This window comes from Pipistrellus hanaki (genome assembly GCF_964339955.1).
Source record: "Pipistrellus hanaki genome assembly, chromosome: 19".
In the NCBI taxonomy this organism is placed as follows: Eukaryota; Metazoa; Chordata; class Mammalia; order Chiroptera; family Vespertilionidae; genus Pipistrellus; species Pipistrellus hanaki.
In genome coordinates this window covers 21,966,352-21,989,720 of record NC_140521.1, presented here as the reverse complement: position 1 = coordinate 21,989,720, position 23,369 = coordinate 21,966,352, and the positions used below count along the sequence as shown (strand labels likewise).

At 53.4% G+C, this 23,369-nt stretch overlaps 1 protein-coding gene across 1 annotated transcript in view; it reads left to right on the top strand.

Moving 5' to 3' along the window:
- The window catches only part of GCN1 (GCN1 activator of EIF2AK4), a 56,578-nt gene extending 42,490 nt beyond the window's left edge, over positions 1–14,088 (top strand). The window contains exons 43-58 of the mRNA XM_084868236.1: positions 1,553–1,670; positions 1,766–1,981; positions 2,969–3,133; positions 4,510–4,671; positions 4,945–5,037; positions 5,253–5,396; positions 5,490–5,759; positions 5,995–6,108; positions 6,542–6,772; positions 7,991–8,184; positions 8,287–8,401; positions 10,417–10,513; positions 10,855–11,003; positions 11,446–11,550; positions 12,748–12,966; positions 13,423–14,088. Of these exons, the coding sequence (XP_084724362.1) occupies positions 1,553–1,670; positions 1,766–1,981; positions 2,969–3,133; positions 4,510–4,671; positions 4,945–5,037; positions 5,253–5,396; positions 5,490–5,759; positions 5,995–6,108; positions 6,542–6,772; positions 7,991–8,184; positions 8,287–8,401; positions 10,417–10,513; positions 10,855–11,003; positions 11,446–11,550; positions 12,748–12,966; positions 13,423–13,548 (2,518 nt within the window). The 3' untranslated portion in view covers positions 13,549–14,088. The remainder of the gene's footprint in view (positions 1–1,552; positions 1,671–1,765; positions 1,982–2,968; positions 3,134–4,509; positions 4,672–4,944; positions 5,038–5,252; positions 5,397–5,489; positions 5,760–5,994; positions 6,109–6,541; positions 6,773–7,990; positions 8,185–8,286; positions 8,402–10,416; positions 10,514–10,854; positions 11,004–11,445; positions 11,551–12,747; positions 12,967–13,422) is intronic.
- The last annotated feature ends 9,281 nt before the right edge of the window (positions 14,089–23,369 follow it).

Below are 23,369 nucleotides of genomic sequence, written 5' to 3'. Positions count from 1 at the left end.
TATCATTTCTTGTTGACTCCTTATTAATTCTAGTTGATCTCTTTTCATATCCTCATAGGCCTTATCCATCTTTTCTAGGAAATTCTTGAAAAACCTTATAAGCGTAGATTTGAACTCTATATCCAGACGCTTTTTGTCCTCCATTTCTTTCGTTCGTGATCTATTTTGTTGTCGCATTTCGCAGTTACAGACGGGACGGGGTTTCAGGGTGGAGCCTGCAGCTTTGGCTTCCGTCAGCCCCGCCCTCTGCGGGTCCTTCAGTGCTCGCTGCCGGCGCCTCTGAGAGAAAGGTGCCCTCGATTTTCGCCTGCTGCCAAACAGTCTATGCTCTCCCGCAATGAGCCCGGTATTGGGGTTCAGTTCAGTTGGAAGTGGAGTTGGAGGTGGCGTTCAGAGCAGTCTGGAGCCCCAGTCTCCTTCCCGTCAGGGCAATCCCGCGGCACAGCCGGCCGTCCCTTCTCTGGGGGCAGTGAGTGCGCCTCCGGGACCTCCTTTCTCCGCTACCCCGGGTACCGCCTTACAGCCCAGCTCCCTATGGCTGAGCCTGAGTCCCCGGGGTCTGGCCCAGAACTGGGGTTCAGAGCAGTTAGGGGCCCAGCACAGTCGGAGTTTTCTCTCCTTCCCGCTTGGGAACGCCCGCCAGGCACTCGGCCTCCCTCCTCTCCGGCTCCGTCCTCTTCGCGCGCGCCGCGTGTCTCCGTACCTTAGGCTTTTACAGCTCCTCCGTGCTTCCTTCTGGTTTTCTCCTTGCTTCTTGTTGTAGGATTTCCAGTCAGTCGACTTTCCTGTAGTTCTGGGTAATGTCCATTTTATATTTTAGTTGTATTTTATTAAAATTGTTGTGTGCGGCTGCGGCTAGTTGCCTACCCGAGCAGCCATCTTGGATTCCTCTATTTTATTGATTTTTTACAGAGAGGAAGAGAGAGGGATAGAGTTAGAAACATTGATGAGAGAATCATCGATCAGCTGCCTCTTGCACACCCCCTACTGGGGATGTGCCCGCAACCAAGGTACATGCCCTTGACCTGCATCGAACCTGGGACACTTCAGTCCACAGGCCAACACTCTATCCACTGAGCCAAACCGTTTTCGGCTATTACAGAATTTTTCACGCAGACTTTTCAAAAGTATTTATTCTTTTTCTTTTTTAATATATTTTATTGACTTCTTACAGAGAGGAAGGGAGAGGGACAGAGAGCCAGAAATGTCGATGAGAGAGAAACATCGACCAGCTGCCTCTTGCACACCCCCTACTGGGGATGTGCCCGCAACCAAGGTACATGCCCTTGACCGGAATCGAACCTGGGACCTTTCAGTCCACAGACCAACGCTCTACCATTGAGCCAAACTGGTTTCGGCAAAAAAGTATTTATTCTTTTTCATTATCAAAGTTCATTGGCAAGAGAATAAAGTGGGGAAATGTAAAGATGTGAAAATTGCCCGTAACTCTCCTCCCATTCCAGAATAACCACCTTCAATATTTCTGATGCGTTTCCTCAGTCTCTTTCCTGCCCGGTGCAGCTGTGTGACTCTGTGCTTGGCGTCCCCTCAGGTTCAGCTCCGTTCAGCTCCTGGGGGACCTCCTGTTCCACATCTCAGGTGTCACTGGAAAGATGACCACGGAAACTGCCTCTGAAGACGACAACTTTGGGACTGCCCAGTCCAACAAGGTGCGTGCCTTGTGTCAGTTTCCTTGCTCTGCGGAGGGCACTCACGCTGTGGGGGCCTCACCTTCCGTGTTCTTATTCCTCTGCGCCGGCTGCAGGCCATCATCACTGCCCTGGGGGTGGACCGCCGGAACCGCGTGCTGGCAGGGCTGTACATGGGCCGCTCGGACACCCAGCTGGTAGTGCGGCAAGCATCCCTGCATGTCTGGAAGATCGTGGTCTCCAACACCCCCCGCACCCTGCGTGAGATCCTGCCCACCCTCTTCGGGCTGCTGCTGGGCTTCCTGGCCAGTACCTGTGCAGATAAGAGAACGGTAAGCTTCTCGGCCTCGCTTCTGACCCAGCTGCCCTGATGCCTGCGGTTAGAGGCCAGAAAGGCAGGGCTGCAGAGCCGGGCAGAGTAGTCATTCAGCCAGTGCTTATGAAGCATCCGCTGGTGTAAGACCTGGGATGTATGAGAAGAAAGGCAGCCTCATTCCTGTCCTCATGGAGCTACAGTCTGACCGAGGAGATGGGTGTGAATCAAATAGTCACACAGACATGTAGATGCAGCTCCCGCACGGGTAGTGCTCGTACTGGGGCCATTTCACCAGCCGGGGGCCAGGAAAGGCTTCTCGGAAGAAATGGTGCCTGAAGATGAAAGATGAGTGAGCGCTGGCCAGGTGAGGAGGTGACAGAGGACTATTTCACACTGAGGATCGTGCTTTAGATACAAGGACAGGATGGGCAAAGGCCCGTGATGGGCAAGAACATGGCCCACAGTAGGGGATGAGCAAAGGGCAGTGGGCCTGGTGTGGCAGGGCTGATGAGCTGGGCTGGGGGGCCGTGTTCCTGGTGGGAGGGGCGGCCTGGCCGGGCTGATGGTCACTTTGGCCCACTGCCGACACCCCTTATCCCTAGCAAACAAACCGAGTGTTTGGCTGCAAAGGGTTTGATGAGGCCTCAGAGCAGATGGGGTTTTTCCTAAAGCTTTGGTTCCTAATTCACTTTGTCCCCTCGGCAGCACAAGTGTAAGTGGCTTCTAGGCTGCAGTTTCAGTCCAGGGAAATTGGCCTGTGACCAGGCAGCATTTGCTGCATTTCCTGTTCACATATGAGGTGCCAGCTCTTGTGTAGGTTGTGTGGGTGCCTGTCACACAGCGGTAATTTTGTTACGCAGTGTTGCAAGCACCCGGGGGGCTCTGCGGGGGCAAGAACATTTGGGGAAGTTAAGCCAGTGACTCAGATAAAGTCTAGGAGGTTCCAGGGCCTCATTCCGGAGTTTGCAGGGAGTTGATATCCTGGCCTGATCTCTACTGACAGATCGCAGCGCGGACATTGGGAGATCTGGTTCGGAAGTTAGGGGAGAAGATCCTACCCGAGATCATTCCCATCCTTGAGGAAGGCCTGAGGTCTCAGAAGAGTGACGAGAGGCAGGGCGTGTGCATCGGGCTGAGCGAGATCATGAAGTCCACCAGCCGGGACGCCGTGAGTATCTTCTGAGCACCTGTAGGCCTTGCACCTGCAGGGGCTGACTCGGAGCTGCTGGGAGGCTGCAGGAGAAGCAGCGCTCCCAAGTGAGGACCCGCGACCCTCACTCCAGAGGGTGCTGCCGGCGGGGCCCGTGGAGACTGGAGTTCCCTCTTCAGCTTTCCTGTCAGAGTTTCTGGCTAAAAACTAAGCAATTTTGAGGCCTTGAGTGGCCTTTGGAAATTGGAGATGATCCTTTTCTCACCATTCTTGAGGTTGCTCTATTAATCCCTTTTGGGTCTCTGTATTAGTTCAGTTAAGATGTGTGGTGCCCTGAGCAGGGGTGGTTAGGAGCGGGGGAGAAGGAAGGCGCACAGTCCTTAGATGCTCTCAGTGCCATCACCAAGGTCAGGCCTGCTGACCCCACAGCCAGCTTCTGACTGTAGACAGCTGAGGTGCTTATAAGACTTGCTCCTTTGAGGGAGCAGAGCAGATGGGAGGAAGTGCTGGGTGGGCGGGAACATACTGTCTCCAGCAGTGGTACTGTTTCCATAGCAGCGAGATCAATCAAGAGGTTTGGAGTCCTTTCCACTGACCTTACTTCCTAAGGTCATTGGCCCCAAAACGTTCCTGGGGATAGGTCGGATGTGTACACAGGCTGTCGACTAGGAGGAAAGCAGCACAGCAGTGAGGTGGGTGGCCAGTCAGACATGTAAGCATGTGGCCAGTTACTTAGCCAGGGCACCCTCACAGATTGACTCTTTCTCCCGTGTGTATCAGTATAAGTATTACCTTTGGGGTTTGTATTTGCATTTGGCAAAGAATACAAACCAATTCTGTCGCCAGATAGAGCTGTGATTCATCGAGTAGCTCCCGCGCCCCCTGAGGGCGGAGGCTTTGCAGGTGACAAGGCCAACGTGTAACCAGGCTTAAGTTCGCAGAGAGCTTAGCTGTGGTGGCATCAGCTAAAGTGGGCAGAGTGTCCTTGGCCCCATTGTAGTCCTGGGGCTTCACAGAGGAGCAAGCTTTTGAGTTGAACTTGAAGAAGAGCTTGTGGTGTTTCGAGAGGGTAGGCAAAGGGACAAGTTGGGGGAGGGAGGCCACGTCAGTAGGCCTCCCTGTGGGAAGGAATTTGGATCCTGTAAGAGATGGAGAGTATCAGTACAACTCACCTTAAAAATCAGGTGCCAGTGGGTCCGTGGGTTTAGACTCCTCGCAAGTGAAGTACCCCCCTCTGCTTTTGTAGACTGGCGCTTTCTCCCAGAAAGCAGCCGAGTTCAAAGCCCCGGGAGAGGGGGTGGCCTGGCTGGGTTGAGGTCCTCACCGCCCGTCCTCGCCTGCCTCCGCTCCCTGCCTGCCTCTGCTGTACCAGGCACACGCCTGTGCTGTTGCAGGTGCTGTATTTCTCCGAGTCCCTGGTGCCCACGGCCAGGAAGGCTCTGTGTGACCCGCTGGAGGAGGTCAGAGAGGCGGCGGCCAAGACCTTTGAGCAGCTGCACTCCACCATCGGCCACCAGGCGCTGGAGGACATCCTCCCGTTCCTGCTGAAGCAGCTGGTGAGTGGCTCTCCGCACACCTACAGGCCGGCTTTACTGTCTCTTAGAAAGCGAAACTCGGGGCCTCCTGGTGCCAGGCAGCCGCAGATGGGCACAGGAAGCTGGGTGCAGTGGTAGCAGATTGAGTTCTCTCTTCTCCTTGGACAGCCAGTGAATGTGGGTGCAGTGGGAGGAGGGAACAGAGTGGAGAAGGAAGTCGGTGGTGGCTGGTCCAGACAGCAGAGGTGGGGACAGGAGCCAGCGCCTCAGTGTGGCCCCCATGGCCCTTTGCAGGATGATGAAGAGGTGTCCGAGTTCGCCTTGGACGGTCTGAAGCAAGTCATGGCCATCAAGAGTCGTGTGGTGCTGCCCTATCTCGTGCCCAAGGTAAAGCCCACCAGTGCCAACCCCCTCTGACCCAGAACCTAGACAGCCGCATTCCTGGGCCTCCGTGAAGACCCGTTCTGCACTCGGATGCTGGGGGAGGCAGGTGGTGGGTGCAGAACGCCCTGGAGCGGACACAGCCCTGAGGAGCAGCCTGGGCTCTGCGGAGCATGGAGCAGGCAGCATTCCTTGGGCTGACGGAGTTCATCATTCCACAGCTGACAGCTCCCCCCGTCAATACCCGCGTGCTGGCCTTCCTCTCCTCGGTGGCAGGCGACGCCCTGACCCGTCACCTTGGCGTGATCCTCCCGGCGGTCATGGTGGCCCTGAAGGAGAAGCTTGGGACTCCTGGTGAGCAGCTGGTGAGTGTCACGATCACTCCCGCCAGCTTTCAAGCCCCCAACGGGCGGCCTCGGAGGAGCCGTGCTCAGCCCAGGTGTCCCCTGTGGTTCCAGGAGATGGCCAACTGTCAGGCCGTAATCCTGTCGGTAGAGGACGACGTGGGGCACCGCATCATCATCGAGGACCTGTTGGAAGCCACCCGCAGCCCGGAGGTGGGCATGCGGCAGGCCGCCGCCATCATCCTCAGCATCTACTGCTCCCGCTCGAAGGCGGACTACACCAGCCACCTGCGGAGCCTGGTCTCGGGCCTGATCCGCCTCTTCAACGACTCCAACCCTGTGGTTCTTGAGGAGAGCTGGGATGCTCTGAATGCCATCACCAAGGTCAGGCCCGTGACCCCTCCGCCAGCTTCTGACTGTAGACAGTTCCAGATGCTTATAAGACTAGACCCTTAACATAACCCCTGTGTACCTGTCACCTAGCTTCAACATCCCCGCTGATGGCCAGCCTCCTCTGTGCTCCCCCAGACCTCCCCCTTGCTATCATGTTTCCAAGCAGTCTTGGGAGGGCTCTGCTTTACCTCTGACGGCCTCTCTGCTTTTTCCTGGCTTCCCACAGAAGCTGGATGCTGGCAACCAGCTGGCACTAATTGAAGAACTCCACAAAGAAATCCGGTTCATAGGGAACGAGAGCAAAGGCGAGCACGTGCCAGGGTTCTGCCTCCCCAAGAAGGTAATCAGGGCTCAGGCGCAGAGTGCTGTGGGCAGCGGCTCTCCTGGGCCTCTCCGCTCAGGCCCAGGTCTGCGTGGGGCACCGGAGCAGTGGTGTGTCCGTCTGACCGTGCCCAGGTGCTGTTCTGCACCTTCAGACAGCGCGTTTCTTCCCGAGGTGGCCACATGGGGACGGGGTTTAAGCTGGGGGTGAGTCACAAAGGTGACAGCAGTGCATGTGCCTGTGTGATAGGCCAGTCGGGGCTCTTATCTTCTGGCCACAGCAAGTTATGACTATTCCCCAGCCAGCACCCTCTTGGCTGTGATCCTGGCAGCCAATCAGTCTCTCCCATGGAATTATGGAGAGGGCGGCTGACAGCACCCTGCTTCCGGTGGGCGGACACCTGGGCTCAGTGCCTTGGAGATTTGACTCTCGCATGTGATTCTCTTGCCAGGGCGTAACATCCATCCTTCCCGTGTTGCGGGAGGGAGTGCTGACTGGCAGCCCAGAGCAGAAAGAGGAAGCAGCTAAAGCTTTAGGCTTGGTGATCCGCCTGACCTCAGCTGACGCCCTGAGGCCCTCCGTGGTCAGCATCACTGGCCCTCTGATTCGCATCCTGGGCGACCGGTTCAGCTGGAACGTGAAGGCGGCTCTGCTCGAGACACTCAGCCTCTTGCTGGCCAAGGTAAGTGACTGATGGGTTCATCCTCTTCGTCCGGGGGATGTGAGAGAACAGATCTGTCTGCAGAAGGCTGGTCCAGGGTGTCATGGGCAGAGAGTGACAGCTTATGAGGAAACAGCAGAGCAGAGGTGCTGAGACCTGGGACTGTTGACTCACACTATACACTGCTCAGTTATACAGAGTGGCCAGATTATTATGATCTCTGAGTGCATAATAATCTGGCCACTAAGTGTGTGTATGTGTGTATGTGTGTATGTGTGTGTGTATATATATATATATATATTTATTTATTTATTTATTTATTTTTTAATATATTTTATTGATTTTTGTACAGAGAGGAAGGGAGAGAGATAGAGAGCTAGAAACATCGATGAGAGAGAGTCATTGATCAGCTGCCTCGTGCACACCCCCTACTGGGGATATGCCCGCAACCAAGGTACATGCCCTTGACCGGAATCGAACCCGGGGCCCTTCAGTCCCCAAGGCGACGCTCTATCCATTGAGCCAAGCCGGTCCCGGCCCACTAAGTATATATATTGAAGAACTCCACTTCAGAGAGGAAGGGAGAGGAAGAGAGAAACAGAAACATCAATGATGAAAGAGAATCATCGATTGGCTGCCTCCTCCATGTCCCTCACCAGGGATCGAGCCCACAACCCAGGCAGGGCATATGGAATCGAATCGTGACCTCCTGGTTCATAGGTTGATGCTCAACCACCAAGCCACACCATCTGGGCTACACTGGGTTTTTAATGACAGAGTTGACCGTGTGTACAGGGGTGACTTTCGGGGGTCACTTGCTTCATAGGGTTGTTCTGGGAGGTAAATGCCACGTGCTCGGCAGGTGGTACTGCCCTTTATGCACCTAGCTCGTCTCCCTGTCTTGGCACTGGAATGGTTCTTCAGTGGTGCTGACGGCTGCCTCCCTGCTCCTCAGTGTATTCAGATCCGAGGTTCCCAGACATGGCTCACGTGGACAGGCCTCCACTTAGCCACGCTGACGGCTCCCTCAGTGGGGGCGCTCCCCACCAAGCCTCCTCTCTTTCCTGTGAGGGAAGGAGGCTAAAGATAGAGGAGGAGGCTGCGCATGCCCTGGCTGTGCCTGGCTGTCCTCTTACGGGCCACCTGTTCCTGGCCTGTGTGAGAGCTGGCCAGTTCTCTGCTTCCTGCCTGTGGCACGCGCGGCCTCCACTCACTGCTTTGGTGTGGGTTTTCTCACAGGTTGGGATCGCCCTGAAGCCCTTCCTGCCCCAGCTGCAGACCACTTTCACCAAAGCCCTGCAGGACTCCAACCGGGGGGTGCGCCTGAAGGCCGCTGACGCGCTGGGGAAGCTTATTTCCATCCACATCAAGGTGGACCCCCTCTTCACAGAGCTGCTGAACGGGGTCCGTGCCATGGAGGACCCGGGTGTCAGGTGAGGTGCCGGCAGGGGCGTGCTGTGGCCGCTGCTGAGGCAGCCCTGGGCCGGGCCACGCCCTGGAGGGAGCGGCGGTGAAGGAGAGCCTTGGTTCTGCAGGGACACCATGCTGCAGGCCCTGAGGTTTGTGATCCAGGGAGCCGGGGCCAAAGTGGACGCAGCCATCCGGAAAAACATCGTCTCGCTGCTGCTGAGCATGCTGGGACATGACGAGGTACGGCTGCAGGGGGGCGGGCTGGTGGGCTCTTCTGTGGTTGGCATCTCTGCTTTGCAGAAGAACTTGGTTCACTTGCTGACTGGTCAGCAGTCATTTCTGACATTGGCATCATTCTGTATGGTTTACCGTTTGGTTGTGTGCGTGACAAGGCAGGTGGTATTGATATTCAGATTCCATTCGTTTTTTAACGTATATATAAATATATATCTTTTTAATTTTTTAAAATATATTTTTTATTGATTACAAAGAGGAAGAGAGGGAGAGGGAGAGAGAGATAGAAACATCAATGATGAGAGAATCATTGATCGGCTGCCTCCTGCACGTTCTCTACTGGGGATCGAGCTGGCAACCTGGACATGTGCCCTGACCTGGAATTGGACAAGGGACCTCCTGGTTCATAGGTTGGGGCTCAACCACTGAGCCACACTGGCCCGGCAAGACTCTGTTATAGATTTAAAAAAGTAAGGTTTTTAAAGTCCCAGATAACTCATGAATTTGCTCTCTTAATTTTAAACAAGTCACTCTCCTCTGCCCCTCATTTCCCCATTTGTAAAATAAAGCTTCATCTATTGGTTCTGGAAACACTTGCAGAGTGAAGGGTGAGCCTGAGGTGACTGAAGTGTGGCACAGCCCTCAGGGAACTGCCTGCGTCTGTCCCGTGGGAGGTCTCAGCTCGGTTGGAGAGAGTGAGACTTGCCTGGCCACACGGAGCCAGCGGTGGAGTCAGAGCAGAGTCGGAGCCTGTGACTCCTGGTTCTGCCACAATCCTGTGAATGTGGTCCTCCCTCGTCCGTCTGGAGGCGTCTGTTGACCGTGACAGGCCCAGTAGGGGCCGAGTCTGTGGATTAGAACTTTCCTTCCTCGTCGACAAGCAGCCTCCGTTGTGCTCTTTGACTGCCATCTGTGGGGCTAATCTCTGGAGAGGCTTCGGGTTCACGTGTCCACTGTGAGCCCCCACATGGGCGGCCATTGTACCTGTCCCGTCCCCTCCCTCCTGGCCCAATCCCCAGCCTGCTGTCTGAGCAGGGTCCGCCTCTGGGGTTCGGATGGGAGGGAGACCGCTTTCCTCTGGTCATAGTCTGTCCAGGTTTTCACAGGACCCGAAACAGTGCAAGCAAAAGTGAGCACTGAAGCCAATTTGCATCTCACCACAGTGGAGCCTCAAATAGACCCTGTTGGAGAGTGTGGGCGTCAGAGAGCCGTTGGCCCCGCCGGGCACCTGGCTTCTGGGAGCTCAGAGGCCCCAGCGCCTGCAGACCACCTCCTCCCCTCAGAGCTTCCTCGGGATCGGAGGGGGCAATCCACGCTGCCGGCCTGGCATTAGCCTCCCTGTGGGCACTGAGTCCTTGGTTGGTTGGTGTCTGGGGAGGCACAGCAGGTTGGCACTTACTGATAGCACAGCACCTCAGCTCCACTCGCTCCGCGTCCCATCCCTAGCTGGCAGGGAGGAGCCGTTGTGTGTCTGGCTTGGATTTCAGCAGCAAATGCTTGACCTTTACTTACCTTCCTTGGACTGACTAGTGACTCCAGCGTGACTTCCTGTGAAAACCCTAATGTAATGTAGGTGGCAGTGGCACACTGACAGAGTGAGAGCAGGAGTTCACTATGGACACACACGATTGGGGGGTCGGAGCTGAGGCGTTCTCCAGCTGTGTGGGCAGGAGCCTCCTCCCTGCGCCTCCCCGCCTCTCGCAGGGCTGTTGATAGTAATTGAGATAATAGTGTAAAGCATTCAGACTTCCTGAGAAGAAAGGTGCTGTGGAAATACAGTCATTACTGCTATTATGATGGAGATTTCCCTTTGCCCACACGGGAGTTTCTGTAATTAAGTGGAGTGCTGGGGTGTACTTTTTCACTCCGCATCAAGTGGCATTTGTAGTGAATGGCAGCCCCAGCCGAGGGCCTGAGTTGCTTTGTCCTTCCCTGCCCTTTGTCCTGGCACTGTTGCCGTGGTGACGATGGAGCTGGAGGGTGGCTCGCACCACCTTTCAGTCCCTTCTCTGCTCTATCAGGACAACACTCGCATCTCCTCGGCCGGCTGCCTCGGGGAGCTGTGTGCCTTCCTGACGGAGGAGGAGCTTGGCACCGTCCTCCAGCAGTACTTGCTGGGTAGGTCTTGCACGTGGGGACTTCTTCTGGGGGCTCTCAGCCCAGGGAGCTGTGGGTGTGCCTCCTTTTCCCTCAGAGGGTCTGGCAGCTGCACTAGCCTCTCCTTGGGACTCCAGCTGCTGAAGCAAAATGGGGTTTCCAGTGCTCCTGTGGCCCTGAGTGTCTGTTCAAAGGACACAGCTGCCAGGCTGAAGCGGTTGGGGCGACCCTCTCCTTAACATGCCACTGGGGCAGGGCGGCCCATGTGCAGTGTGCCCTCTAGTCTCAGAGGTGGGGCGGGCCCGAGGTTTGGGGAAGGCTTGCTGTAAAGTACAGGGCGACCCCCTGTGTCCTTCCCCCAGCGGACGTGTCTGGCATTGACTGGATGGTTCGGCACGGGCGGAGCCTGGCGCTCGCCGTGGCTGTGAACGTGGCTCCCAGCAGACTCTGCGCAGGCAAATACAGCGGCGAAGTTCAGGACATGATCCTCAGCAATGCCGTGGCGGACAGGGTAAGGCTTCGGGGCAGCAGACGGCCTCCCCTCCCCTAGCAAAGTTCCTCTGCCAGAGCCTCGCCGGCACAGCTGGGGTGGGGAGGGACCCAGACTGGGTAGCGAGTATCAGAGGCCTGGTTCAAGTTTTATCGTTTCTGGTAACTTGCTGTGCCCTTGGACCAGCACTTGCTCTCTGGGCCCCAGTTTCATTGTCTAAACAGTGAGGAGTTTGGTTGAAGCATCCAGAGCTCCCTCCTAAGGAGAGTCTTTGATTCCTGTACGTGGAACCAGTGATGCGCATTTTGTTCCTCTGCCTCGCAGCCAGGGCAGCCTTGGGTAGAGGGCTGAGGAGGTGCAAGGCCAGGATCCCGGCCGCTCCTGGGAATGAGGCTGGGCCTGGCCCCGTTGCCCCAAGGAGGGAGCCGGTGCTGTCCTGTCTAGCTCTCTCCTCCCTCCACAGATCCCCATCGCGGTGAGCGGCGTCCGGGGCATGGGCTTCCTGATGAAGCATCACATCGAGACAGGAGGACAGTTGCCTGCAAAGCTCTCCAGCCTGTTCATTAAGGTGAGGGGCTGGCCTGCCGTGCGGAGGCCAGGACGCGAGAGCACCGGCCTGCGCCCAGGCCAGTGCGCTCCCGGCGGCGGAGAGCTCTGGGCGTGGTTCTGGTGCATTTTCTCTGGGTGAGTGCCCAGCTTCCTGTCAGAGCTCAGACCTGCGGCCCCAAAGCAAGAGCTAGTATTTTAGGCTTTTTTTTTCTTTTTTTTTTCTTAGGCATCCTGAATTTATAAAACTAGGGACAGATCTGGGACCAAATTTTAATAAATCTCTTTCTTCCCTTGTCTCACATTAGCTGGCATGGCACTTAGGAAGGTGGCTATTGTGGCCCTGGCCAGGCAGTGCAGTAGGTTAGAGCATCATCCCGATAGACTGATAGACTAAGGATGTAGGTTTGATCCTCAGTCAGGGCACATATGAGAATCAACCAGTAAATGGAACAACAAATCTGTTTCTCTCTCTCAAATCAGTCAATTAAAAAAAACAAAAAAGAAAGAACTAGAACTGCCTTTAAGAGATGTGGCCAAGCCTGAGGCTCTGCCTTTGTAACCAGCTCCCAGGCGTTGACGGTGCTGTGGGTGCACAGACCTTGCTTTGATAGTGAGGTTCCAAAGGGCGATGGCCCCCACCCTGCAGACCCCAGAACCCTGCTGAGTTCGCCGCCCGATGAGAGGGAGCCGTGTGCGGACATGGCCCTGTTTGCAGCTGTTCCTCAGCATTTGTTTACTCAGGACCCGCTGTGCAGCCTGCCGGGTGGACCTGGAGGTGTAGAGAGAAACGGGCAGACAGGATCCCTGGAGTTGGAGATGCACAGAGAGCCTGGGGGATGGGGCTGTCAGGAAAGCCCTCTGAAAGCTGACATTTCAGCTGAGACCCGAAGGATGGGAAGGATGTGTGCAAAGGAGCCCACCCGTGAGGCTCTGGAGCAGGCACGTTCCAGGCAGTGGGACCAGCCAGTGAAAAGGGCTGAGGCAGGAAGGCAAGTGGTATGTGTGAGGAGGCGAAAGCTCAGTGTGAGCCAAGAGCAGTGAGCAGAGGGGAGAGTGGCAGGAGAGGAGTCACTCCCTGTCCCTTCCCATGCGAGGGAAGGCGTCAAAAGGGAGCAGAGGGTCAGCTTCCACGATGAAGTGAGTGTCTGGGCGGACGTTGGGCTTCTTGGAGAAACAGATGGGATGCGCCTGCCTAACAGCCTGTGTTCCTCTTCAGTGTCTGCAGAACCCGTCCAGCGACATCCGGCTGGTGGCTGAGAAGATGATCTGGTGGGCAAACAAGGACCCGCTGCCTCCCCTGGACCCCCAAGCCATCAAACCCATCCTGAAGGCCCTTCTTGACAACACCAAGGATAAGAACACTGTCGTCAGGGCCTACAGCGACCAGGCGATTGTCAACCTCCTCAAGATGAGACAGGGCGAAGAGGTGTTTCAGGTGGGAGCCCGGGCTGCGTGCCTCCCGGGGGCGCTGTGGGCATTCGTCCTGCAGGTCTTCTGCGCGACCCTCTCGAACATCACACCCTGTGCGCATGAGCATGGAGGGACAGGGTGGGATCAGGACTGGTCTAATGCCGGAAACCATTCTCTCCCTGTAGTGTTCAGACTTCTCTTAGCAACAGAGCCCACCCTTCCAATAAAGTCTCACGTGGCACCCAAACCTCTGAAACATGCCAGCCGGGCGCCCAGATTCCTGTTCACTCCGTCCCTTCCGCCAGGCAACCCTCACAGCACTGAGCACTGCCCTTCCTCGCCACGGGGGCTCGGGGGCGGTTTCCTTGGTTTTCCTCGACGCCCTCGGGTTCTCATTCTGAGGTTACCACGCATTTTTGTCTTTGGTGGGAGAAACCGGAAGCCCCGTTTCTGACTGTCTCCTCGTTGCATCTTCCCACAGTCCCTCTCTAAGATCCTGGACGCGGCCAGCTTAGAGGTGCTGAACGAGTGCAACCGCAGGTCGCTGAAGAAGCTGGCCAGCCAGGCCGACTCCACGGAGCAGGTGGACGACACCATTCTGACATGATGGGCTCTGCACCAGCATTTCGGCTCCACCTCTCCGCTCAATGTTTTCATTTTTGAAAATACTCTGGTTCCGATGGGGAGCTTAGGAGACAGCATTCCCGGGAAGTATTTTCCTGTATCAACAGACCACAGCCAAAGCCTTAATCAAACCCACACACACCTGGAGGTGGCCTCCCCCTGCCTTTGGAGAAGAGAGAAGAAGCACATGTGAGAGCCTCACCAGATGGTAGCAGCAGCGGGGCCCAGCTCAGCACGCTGGTCAGGCTTTCGGCTCTTCTGTGCCTGAGCTCTGGCTCCAGAGCCTGCGCTGCCAGCCTTTTGCCTAGATCCTGAGTGGGGTGCCGGAATGTAGAGGTTTGCTGCGTGTGGTGTGTCTTGGTGTAGCTTTTCGGTCTTGTGTGGCCGGATTAGATGTGACCCCTGTCCAGTGAAAGTGATACCCATGAAGCCTTGCCGTCACAGGTTGGGGGTGAGGGAGGGAGGAGGTTTAGAGGCAGGTTGTTTGAAGGAGGAATAAAGTGTAATAAAGGCTTTGATCTAATCTTTACGAAATCCAGTTTTTAAAGATCCCCAAACATCCAATAAACACGCAGCTTCCTCCAGCAGACATAAGGCAAGACCGGCTGCTGTTTGCGTTACGCATGGCCACACTGATTGCTGGGCGTCTCCTGCTCTCGGAAGGCTCATAGATACCGCAGACTTCCCTGTCCGGAGGTCCGGTCTGGAAAGGGGTGCAGCCAGGCCTGTGGCTGCACCGGGGAGGGGGATGCCGAGCTGGCTGGGCCCCTGCCCCGCTCTGTCCTGTCTCAGGAAGGCAGGGAGCTCTGTAGTCGAGTTTTAATGAGCTCTCCATCCCCTCTGTGGAGCGAGAACCACGTCCTGCAGGCAGAGGACTCCCAGAGGAAGGCAGAGTGGCGGTTTAGCGTCTGCCTCCTTTATGAGTGACTTCCTTCCTCCTGTTCTTAGAAGGCTCGTGATCCATGCGTCCTGTCTGAGGGAGCACGCCCCTCTGCGCCCAGTGACGCAAGTTTTTCTGGGCTGTTTCTCTGGCCACAATGCGGAATAAACATCTGTCCAAGTGACTGGTCAGAGCTGTAAGAGGAAGAAGAAGTAGACGTGGTGGTAGCAGGCGCCCTTTGTAAAAAGTCTCAAGTGCTCTACCAAAAAAAGCAAAGCTTTGCTTAATGATGTGTCCGAGGCAGCCTGGTGACTCAGCACTTTGGATGAACGCTAAGGTGACTCCTAAGATACTTCTGACAGATTCCTTGCTGTCGGTGCCAGAGGCTTATATGTCACAGGACTCCTATTTTCTTGTAGCAAACATGGTCTCAGCGGGCTCCGTGTAATTGTAGAATCCCAGGGCTGAAAGGGACCTTGAGAGGTCAGCTGTCTCCACAGCCAAAGCAGCCAATTGTCTCAGCTTTTGGTAGCCATGGTAACTGTAGCTGCCCCTGCTTTTGGGATCCAGATGGTCATCGCCGATGCCCAGCACGCTGTGTGCATACATGGTCACCTCTGCCAGTTGCCGTGGGGAGCTGATGAAGTTCCTGGGGGAGAGGCATCGGCTGGAAACCTTGGGTAAGCACCTGAGGTGGTTCTCAGTGTTTCCTGCAGGACCTTGGAGTTGATGCTTATGTCCATCTCCTGTTCAGTCCACAGTCTGAACTTAGAGGTGGGAGATACTCGGCAGAATCTGGAAAAGGCCAGCTTCCAGAAAGGAGGAGGATGAGGTCTCTGCGTTCAGCATAGATGGGCGGCTCAAGGCTCCAGAGCGTGCTGAGTTACCTTTCCTGAGTCCGGAGGGAGGGCGTGAGCTCCCAGGAAGTGAGCCATGAAGGGCTGTCCCAGACCCGACGACGGAGCGGACCTAAAGGGCCTGCTCAGCCCAGCTCGGAGCACTCCCGAAAACAGCCCACACGCTGGGATGGTGCCCGGCATCAGGGAAGCTCAGCTGTTGGCGCTGGTGGTTGGTGGAGCTGTGCAGCCTTGGGCAAGTCATCCAACCTCTCTGGGCCAGTTTGCTCATCTGTAAAACGGCATTTGGAACGGAAGCTCTAAAGAGCCCTTGTTTTCAAAGTTATCCTTTAGGGGTTAACAGATGACACTTCTTTCTTATCCTTCCAACCTGTGAGGTGGGTTCTCGTTACTGTTTTCCGGAGGAAATGGAAGCACAGAGATGCCACTTGACCATGAAGCACAGAGATGCCACTTGCCATGGTCACATGACTAGTAAATGGCAGTCCGTCCCCCAGAGCGGACTCTTGCCTTTCTCTGACTTCTGAGCTGGCTGGTCAGGCATAAGCATTTCCTTCTTCCAACAGCCTCCAGAGGGTCAGGCGATGCAAGTCCAGGCCCGATCAACACCTCACACCCTTCACGGGGCACTTGCTCTCGGGAAAGTCTTTTGGAAAGACATTCTCTCAGGCTCAGCATTCCTCTAGAGAGCGGACCCCCATCTTTCTGCCCCATGCCTGAAAGGCAATGACAGGATGTGTCCTTAGCTAATCCAGGGGCAACGAAACAGCATTCTCAGTCCTTCAGCTGACTCAAACCTCTGAATTCTGAGCATCAAGGTTATTTTAAAACGTGGGAGAGTGTGACATCACGTTTCTTCTGGAACCAAACCTCCAGGTAAACCCCTGTGCCACCCCCCGCCCCAGTGCTGTGGTGTAGAGGGTCCAGGAGTCGCAGGGACTTGGAAACATTTTCTTGAGGCAGACGTTGAAACAAGACTGGCAGGAATGTTTTTCTTCTAAGTATGGTTGTGTGTGGACGTGCCCAAAATTGCCTTCAAGCCTTTCTAAATTAGAACAATGGAAACAGGAAGCAGCCTAACTTAAAGATCTAGATTCCGAGCGTTTTTAAGGAAATGCAGATAGCACTTTTAAGTTCTAGTGCAGCGTAGTATGGCCTCTGAAGTCAGGCTTGAACCTGAACACATGGCTTACAAGTGAGCTAGGTGACCGGGCGTGTTCCCTGGCCTCTTGAGCCCACATGTCCACATCTGTGCCCTCACACGCTTGTCTGGAGTGAGGCTGCTCTGCACGGGCCGGGCACAGGAGGTGCCCAGATGTGGCGTCACTGAAGAGGAACAGGACACTAGCTAGGTGCCAGTGACCACCCACGATGTCACAAGGACAGGCCTTGCACATTCAGGAGGTAGTTGCCGGGCCCACGATTTGTATCTGTAGTGGTAACTTCCCGAACCTGGAGTTTGAAAAGCTAACAAAAACATTTCTTTGAGCAATGACAGTTACTGTGCTTGGCCACGTGAAACAACGATGTGACAGCACACAGCTGGGTGCTCGCTGGGCCTGGGCAGGAAAGCCTTTATTTCCCTGTCTGAGCGGTGCGTCCAGCACACGTGAGGGAGAGACCGGGAGCGCTGCTCCTTTTTTCTGAGGAGTCAAGCTGAGGTACAGCCTGGCTGGTGTGGTTCAGTATTGAGCATTGGCCTATGAACCAGGAAGTCATGTTTTGATTCCTGGTCAGGGAACATGCCTGGGTTGCAGGCTCGATCCCCAGTGGGGGACGTGCAGGAGGCAGCCGATCGATCACTCAGCCTCATCATTGATGTTTCTGTCCCTCTCCCTTCTCTCTGAAATCAATAAAAATACATTTTAAAGAAAAGGTGAGGTTAAAGATGGAAAGGAGAATCTCTAAGGTCACACAGCCAGTTAGTTGGCTGCAGAACTGGGGGGAAAAAACCCTCTTTTTAAAAAAAATAAATTTATTCTTGATTCATTCTCATCTTTTTAAAAAAAATATATTTTATTGATTTTTTTACAGAGAGGAAGAGGGATAGAGAGTTAGAAACATCGATGAGAAACATCAATCAGCTGCCTCTTGCACCACCCCCACTGGGGATGTTGCCCGCAACCAAGGAACATGCCCTTGAACCTGGGACCTTTCAGTCCGAAGGCTGACGCTCTATCCACTGAGCCAAACCGGTTTTGGCAAAAAACCCTATTTCTTGATGCTCTGGTCACCAAGCCCCATTGCCTTCCTACAGAAATGATTTTGGATGGTGAATCTAATAAAGAAACTAACTCAGCTTCTGGCCTGTGCTCTGTGGAGTGGCTGGGTCTCCCTTTTCAGAAGAGGTAGGGAGCCCAGTTACTTCCTGGGTGGTTCCGAGCTGCCCCTGGGCTCTAAGGTCCCCTGCAGCCTGCTGGGGTGGGAGGGCAGTGGTGATGGAGACGACGCTTAGGAAACTAGAAAAACTGGTCCCAGGATTATTGTCTCCGTGGGATTTCTGGGTGAGGTTCCTGAGTGCCACATGGCACACACCAGTCACTTTCTGGTGCTTCCTGCCGTGTAGATTCCCATGAAAAAGCGAGGTGGGAAACTGGGTGCAACAGTATCTAATTTAGCATGTCTCATGCATTGTGGTCTCAGGCTCCCCCCCCCCCTTTATTTTTAAAGCATTTAAAAAATATATTTTGTTGATTTTTTTTTACAGAGGGGAAGGGAGAGCGATAGTTAGAAACATCAATGAGAGAGTAACATTGATCAGCTGCCTCTTGCACACTCCCCACTGGGTACACGCCCTTGACCGGGATCGAACCTGGGACCTATCCACTGAACCAATGCTCTATCCACTGAGCCAATTCACTGAGCCAATGCTCTATCCACTGAGCAAATCCACTGAGCCAATGCTCTATCCACTGAGCAAATCCACTGAGCCAATGCTCTATCCACTGAGCCAATCCAGTTAGGGCTCAGGACCCCTTTACACTTTGGAAAATTATTGAGGACCCCAAAGAGCTGTTGCTTATACTTACCCATTGATATTTACCATCTTAGATAACAAAACTGGTCAACTTTAAAGTTTTATTAATTCATTTAAAAAGAATAAGCCCAGCCCAGCTGGTGTGGCTTAGTAGTTGAGCACTGACCTATGAACCAGGAGGTCATGGTTTGATTCCTGGTCAGGGCACATGCCCAGGTTGCGGGCTCGATCCCCAGTGTGGAGCTTACAGGAGGCAGTTGATCACTGATTCTCATCATTGATGTTTCTCTTCTCCCTTCCTCTCTGAAATCAATAAAAATTTATTTCAAAAAATAAACCCATTAATTACAAATAACCATCTATGATAAGCATAACTAAGTTTTTCAAGACAAGTCATTTAGTGAGGAGAGCGGTGTGGTTTGCATTTTTGTGTGTTTAATGTCTGGATTCTCAGTCTGCTCCTGCGAGATCACACGTGGTGTAGGCTCTGGAAATCCACTGTATGGATGAGTGGAAAACACAAGTGCCTTCTTCGTATTATGAAACGTTTTGACTTCACTGATAAGGGAGCCCCAGGGTCCCCAGACTGCACTTTGAGAACCACTGATCTAAAAGATGAGGAAAGTAGGACCCTACTGACGGTTTGGTGGGAATGGGGGGAGGAGACTGACTCTGAGTTATAGTGAGAGACCTCAAATTTGGCCCATACCCCTCATAAAGCAAACCTGAGTGTTAAACTATATTATTTCTTTTATTTTTATTATTTTTTTAAATATATATTTTATTGATTTTTTACAGAGAGGAAGAGAGGGATAGAGAGCTAGAAACATCGATGAGAGAGAAACATCGATCAGCTGCCTCCTGCACCACCCCTACTGGGGATGTGCCCGCAACCAAGGTACATGCCCTTGACCGGAATCAAACCTGGGACCTTTCAGTCTGCAGGCCAACGATCTATCCACTGAGCCAAACCGGTCTCGGCTATTATTTCTGATATTCCTTCTCTTTAAATTCTGTGTGTGGCTTTTCTTTAATTCAACAGACCACCCAAGTACTTACCACCTGTTAGGCCCAGGAGGACATCAGGATGGTTCCTGCAATCGAGGTACTTAACGTCCACTTGATTCTGAGCTACCCAAGGGCAGGGCAAGGCCACTGCCAGGTCTCTTGGTGTGGCATCAGGCATGCAGGTATGGGATAAAGGGCCAATTTCCAGTTCCACCAAAGAGAGACCACACACAATTTCCTCTATTCCTTCCCTCTTGGGCCAGCATCGTGGCTGGCACCCTATCTTGGTCCCTTATTTCAAGTCCCTGACATTCTCTTTGCCTGCCCTCTCTAAACTCTTCTTACCCCTCCTTCTACCTTCTCACAGGACTGCAACATGTGCTCCCACCCTTGCTACTTAGAATCTCAGCAACTTTAGAACCGACTGCTGACCAGTCTCAGAGCTGGATTTCACAGGCCCTCCAGGCCTTACTGTGCTAACCCTCCTCTCTCCTGCTGCTTCCAGGCACTGCTGGCTCCGTCTCCAAGGCCGAGGGCACTTCCCCACTTTCCTCTTAGTCAGCAAAGCTCTTTAAAGTGCCCTTCACCCGTCTTCAGTCCTCACTACTCAATCCTTCCCACTCGCCAGCGGCTAATCCGCCACCTCTGCTATCCTGAAAAACACTTCATTCAGCACCACTGCTCTCACCACCCATCCTTTCGCTCTTTCATTCACTGCAAACTTCTTGAATGAACAATATATACTTAGACCGCCATAGTGTCACTGTCCCTTAAACCTCTGCAAGCTCCTGTTCCCCTTAGTTTTGTCTTGAGACACATTTATTTGCATTCTCTACCATGAAAGCGGGGGTTCTAGTTTTGTTTATGCTGAACCTCCCGCTGAGTTCCTGGCACACCCTGAGCCCTCAGATGCTTGTGGAAGGCACGGTAAGCTCCCTGAGGATGGGGTTTGGTTTTGCCCATGTTATATCCTCAGTGCCCAGCACAGTGCCTGGCTCCTAGCAGGCACACAGTACTTGCCGACTTAGTGAATGAATTGCCAGATATGCAACTTTAAAAAAATGTTGCTTTGGTTGATGTTTTTATATTGTCTTCTGCGTCTGTCCCTTCCTGCCGTTGCCTCACACTTGGGCTTCAGCAATAACCTCCTTTACGGGCTGCAGTTGATATCCATGTTGTATGCTGCAGCAGATTACTTTCCTAAAATAGCATTTTGCTGTTGCTACTCTGCTCAAACTTTCACTGCCTCCCCGGTGCAGTTTCTAATGTGCAAACAGGTGGTGCTGCAAAAGCTCAGCTGTCTGTTCAGTGTTACACACCGAATCTTACCTCAGGCCGTGGAAGTTTCTATCTGTATCCACATATAAAGTCTCTATTTACATCTATCCACCTACCACCGCATAGCTCCAATCATTGCAGTGTAACTAAATGTAAAACAGTATTTCCACAGGAAATGTACTCAGAGCTTCATTTCTGGGATGTCAGGCACATCTCCTGACCTACAGGAAATTCCCCTCAAAGACAAAATTGAGGCTTCTCACAGACTGCAACAGTGGCTGTTTGAATACACCCGTCATTCAAAGCGTTCAATTCCAGTCCCATCAGGAAACCTTTTATGATGAAATCTCTTTCCCCTCGTTCTAGCTGGAAGCGACAGCATCCATCCTCTGAAGTTTAGACTGCCAGTTTGACAGCTATCTCATCTCTTGTATTGTCTTGTATTTTTAATTCCTCATGAGCGTATTTTATTCTGATGAGCCTGTAACTCCTGGAGGGAAAGGCTCTCTTCTACCATCCGTGGCACATAATAAACAAACAGCACTCATTAAACAATGAGTTACTAACTACATGAAGGAATTAATGTTATGGACAGGCACCTGTTCTTCACAACAGCCAGTTCTGCTCTCCTCACAGTACCCCACAGCCCTGATGTCGGCGGGGGGGCTGCCTTGGACATGGTGCTGGAGTCCACAGCGAGAGACGGCTAATAGTATGACAGGCCCGTGTACAAGGGCCTTGGCTGTTATCATGTGCCCACAGGCACGCCTGGTGGCATGCAGGCTCAGCCCCAGACACTGCACTACAGCGAGTACCGCAATAGAGCCAGTTGCACAAATTTCTTGGTTTATCAGTTTCATATAAAAGTCACATTTGCACTATTATTGTAGTTTAAGAGTATAATAGCATTGTGTCTAGAAAATGGAATACATTATTACTAAAAAATGCTAGCTGAGCCTTCATGAGTTGTAATCTCTGTGCTGGTGGAGGATCTTGCCTTTTTTTTTTGTAAATAACAAGAACCTGAGAAACATAGTAAAACGAAGTATGCCTCTATGTGCGGGTGATCTACAAACACAGCTCTAATCCTGTGTGGAACCTGGGGTTCTGAGACACTGTGATGTGACTTATCCAAAAGCTCAAAGCTTTTCAGGGACGGAGCCAGGATTTCAGAGCTGGCCTTCGAACAGTCTCTTCACCTCCAGGGCAGGCTGAGCAGAGAGCCTGGAGTGATAGCCTCAATGGCTGGTCAGGGTTGCGTGTGCTTGCCTGGTGGCTACATGGATGCTTCCTTCTTCCCTGATATTTCCTAACTAAAATGGCGGCTCAAAGGGGACCCCATGAACCTTTCCCGGACCAAGAAGGGCCATTTCTCAAAGGTCATAGAGCAGCTCTTCTCTCCGTACCTTCCGATCCAAGCCCAGGTTCTTCTGACATCACCACACTGATTCTCAGCTCCTGGAAAAACTCAGAGCTTTATTCAGACACTCCGTGTGCTATTCAAGGACCTTCCCTGTCACATTGTATAACAAAAAAATTGTAACCAACTAAATGCCTATCAACAGCAGAGTGGTTAAATTATATAGTTCAACCATGTGGAGTACCATAAAGCATGCAAAAGGCAGCGCACATACATGTATGTGTTTGCACAGGCACAGAATACTCACTGAAGGAATACTCACTTTTCTCATTCACTCATTATTTATTAAGCATTTCAAGGTATCCAAGAAACATCAAGAGATTACCTATGAGGAGTGGGTCTGAAGGAAAAGTAGCAACGTGTACTTTTTGGTAAAATGTACATATTTAAAAAAACACCTATGAGCACCACTTTAAAATAAAAAAAAAATGATTTGAGAGAGAAAAACATCAATTTGTTGCTCCACCCCTCCATAAGCATTACTTTTTATAGTCAAGATTTTTTTGTTTTATCTTACTTTTTGGTTTAAGGATATGTTTGTCTTTTGTAATCCTACCTAATATTTTATTTATATCTTTTCTAATATTTACATTCTTTCCATATTGCCATAGATGGTGATTTCAGATACTTTATTTTGGGTTTTTATTGCTGCTTTTATGGGAAGTACCCATTGTAAATTTAAGCAGCACAGGAATAAATGAAACGTAAAGCAAAGCTCCTCCCCATCCCTAGCCCTTTTCTCTCTCCCCTCAGAAAACACACCGGGCCATTCATCTAACGGGCTCTGGATCCAACTATTCTCCCCATTTTACCAAGAAGGCAACTCGCGCTCCCGGAGTGTATACGGACTTGGATGTGATTTCGACCCAGAGCTGAGCTAAGAGGCCACCCTCCACCGCTCAGCTCCGGCAGGTGCCTCCTCTCCGGTAAAAGCCGCTTGGGCGTCCATTCCACGGGTTTGGGGCTCGGGACTCTGGCCGGAGCCAGCACCCCGGGGGCGGCGTCCGTGCAGAAGGGGGCGGAGTGTCAGAGTCCGGGTGAGCCCCGCTCGCGCGGTCCCTGCGAGCCTGTCTTTTGCTCTCCGCGGGCTGCAGGGCTGGAAGTTGAAAGAGCCGGTCCGTCCCGGGCCACGGCCGGGCTTCCCCGGCATTCTCGGCTTCTTTCCGTTCGGGCCTGACAGCAGCTCATCTTTTCGAGCCCAAAGGGCCGCGAGCCGCCGCAGCGACGCTCGCCTAGAAGCGGGCGAGCCGGTCCGCGCCGGCGGGATGGCCAGTGCGCATGCGCGGTGCGCGAGCGCGGCGAGGGCGCGGCCGGCCGGCGCTGCGGCTGCGCACAGGCGGCGCCGGGCGTTGCGCCTGCGCAGTGGCGGGGTGGGGCGGGAAGG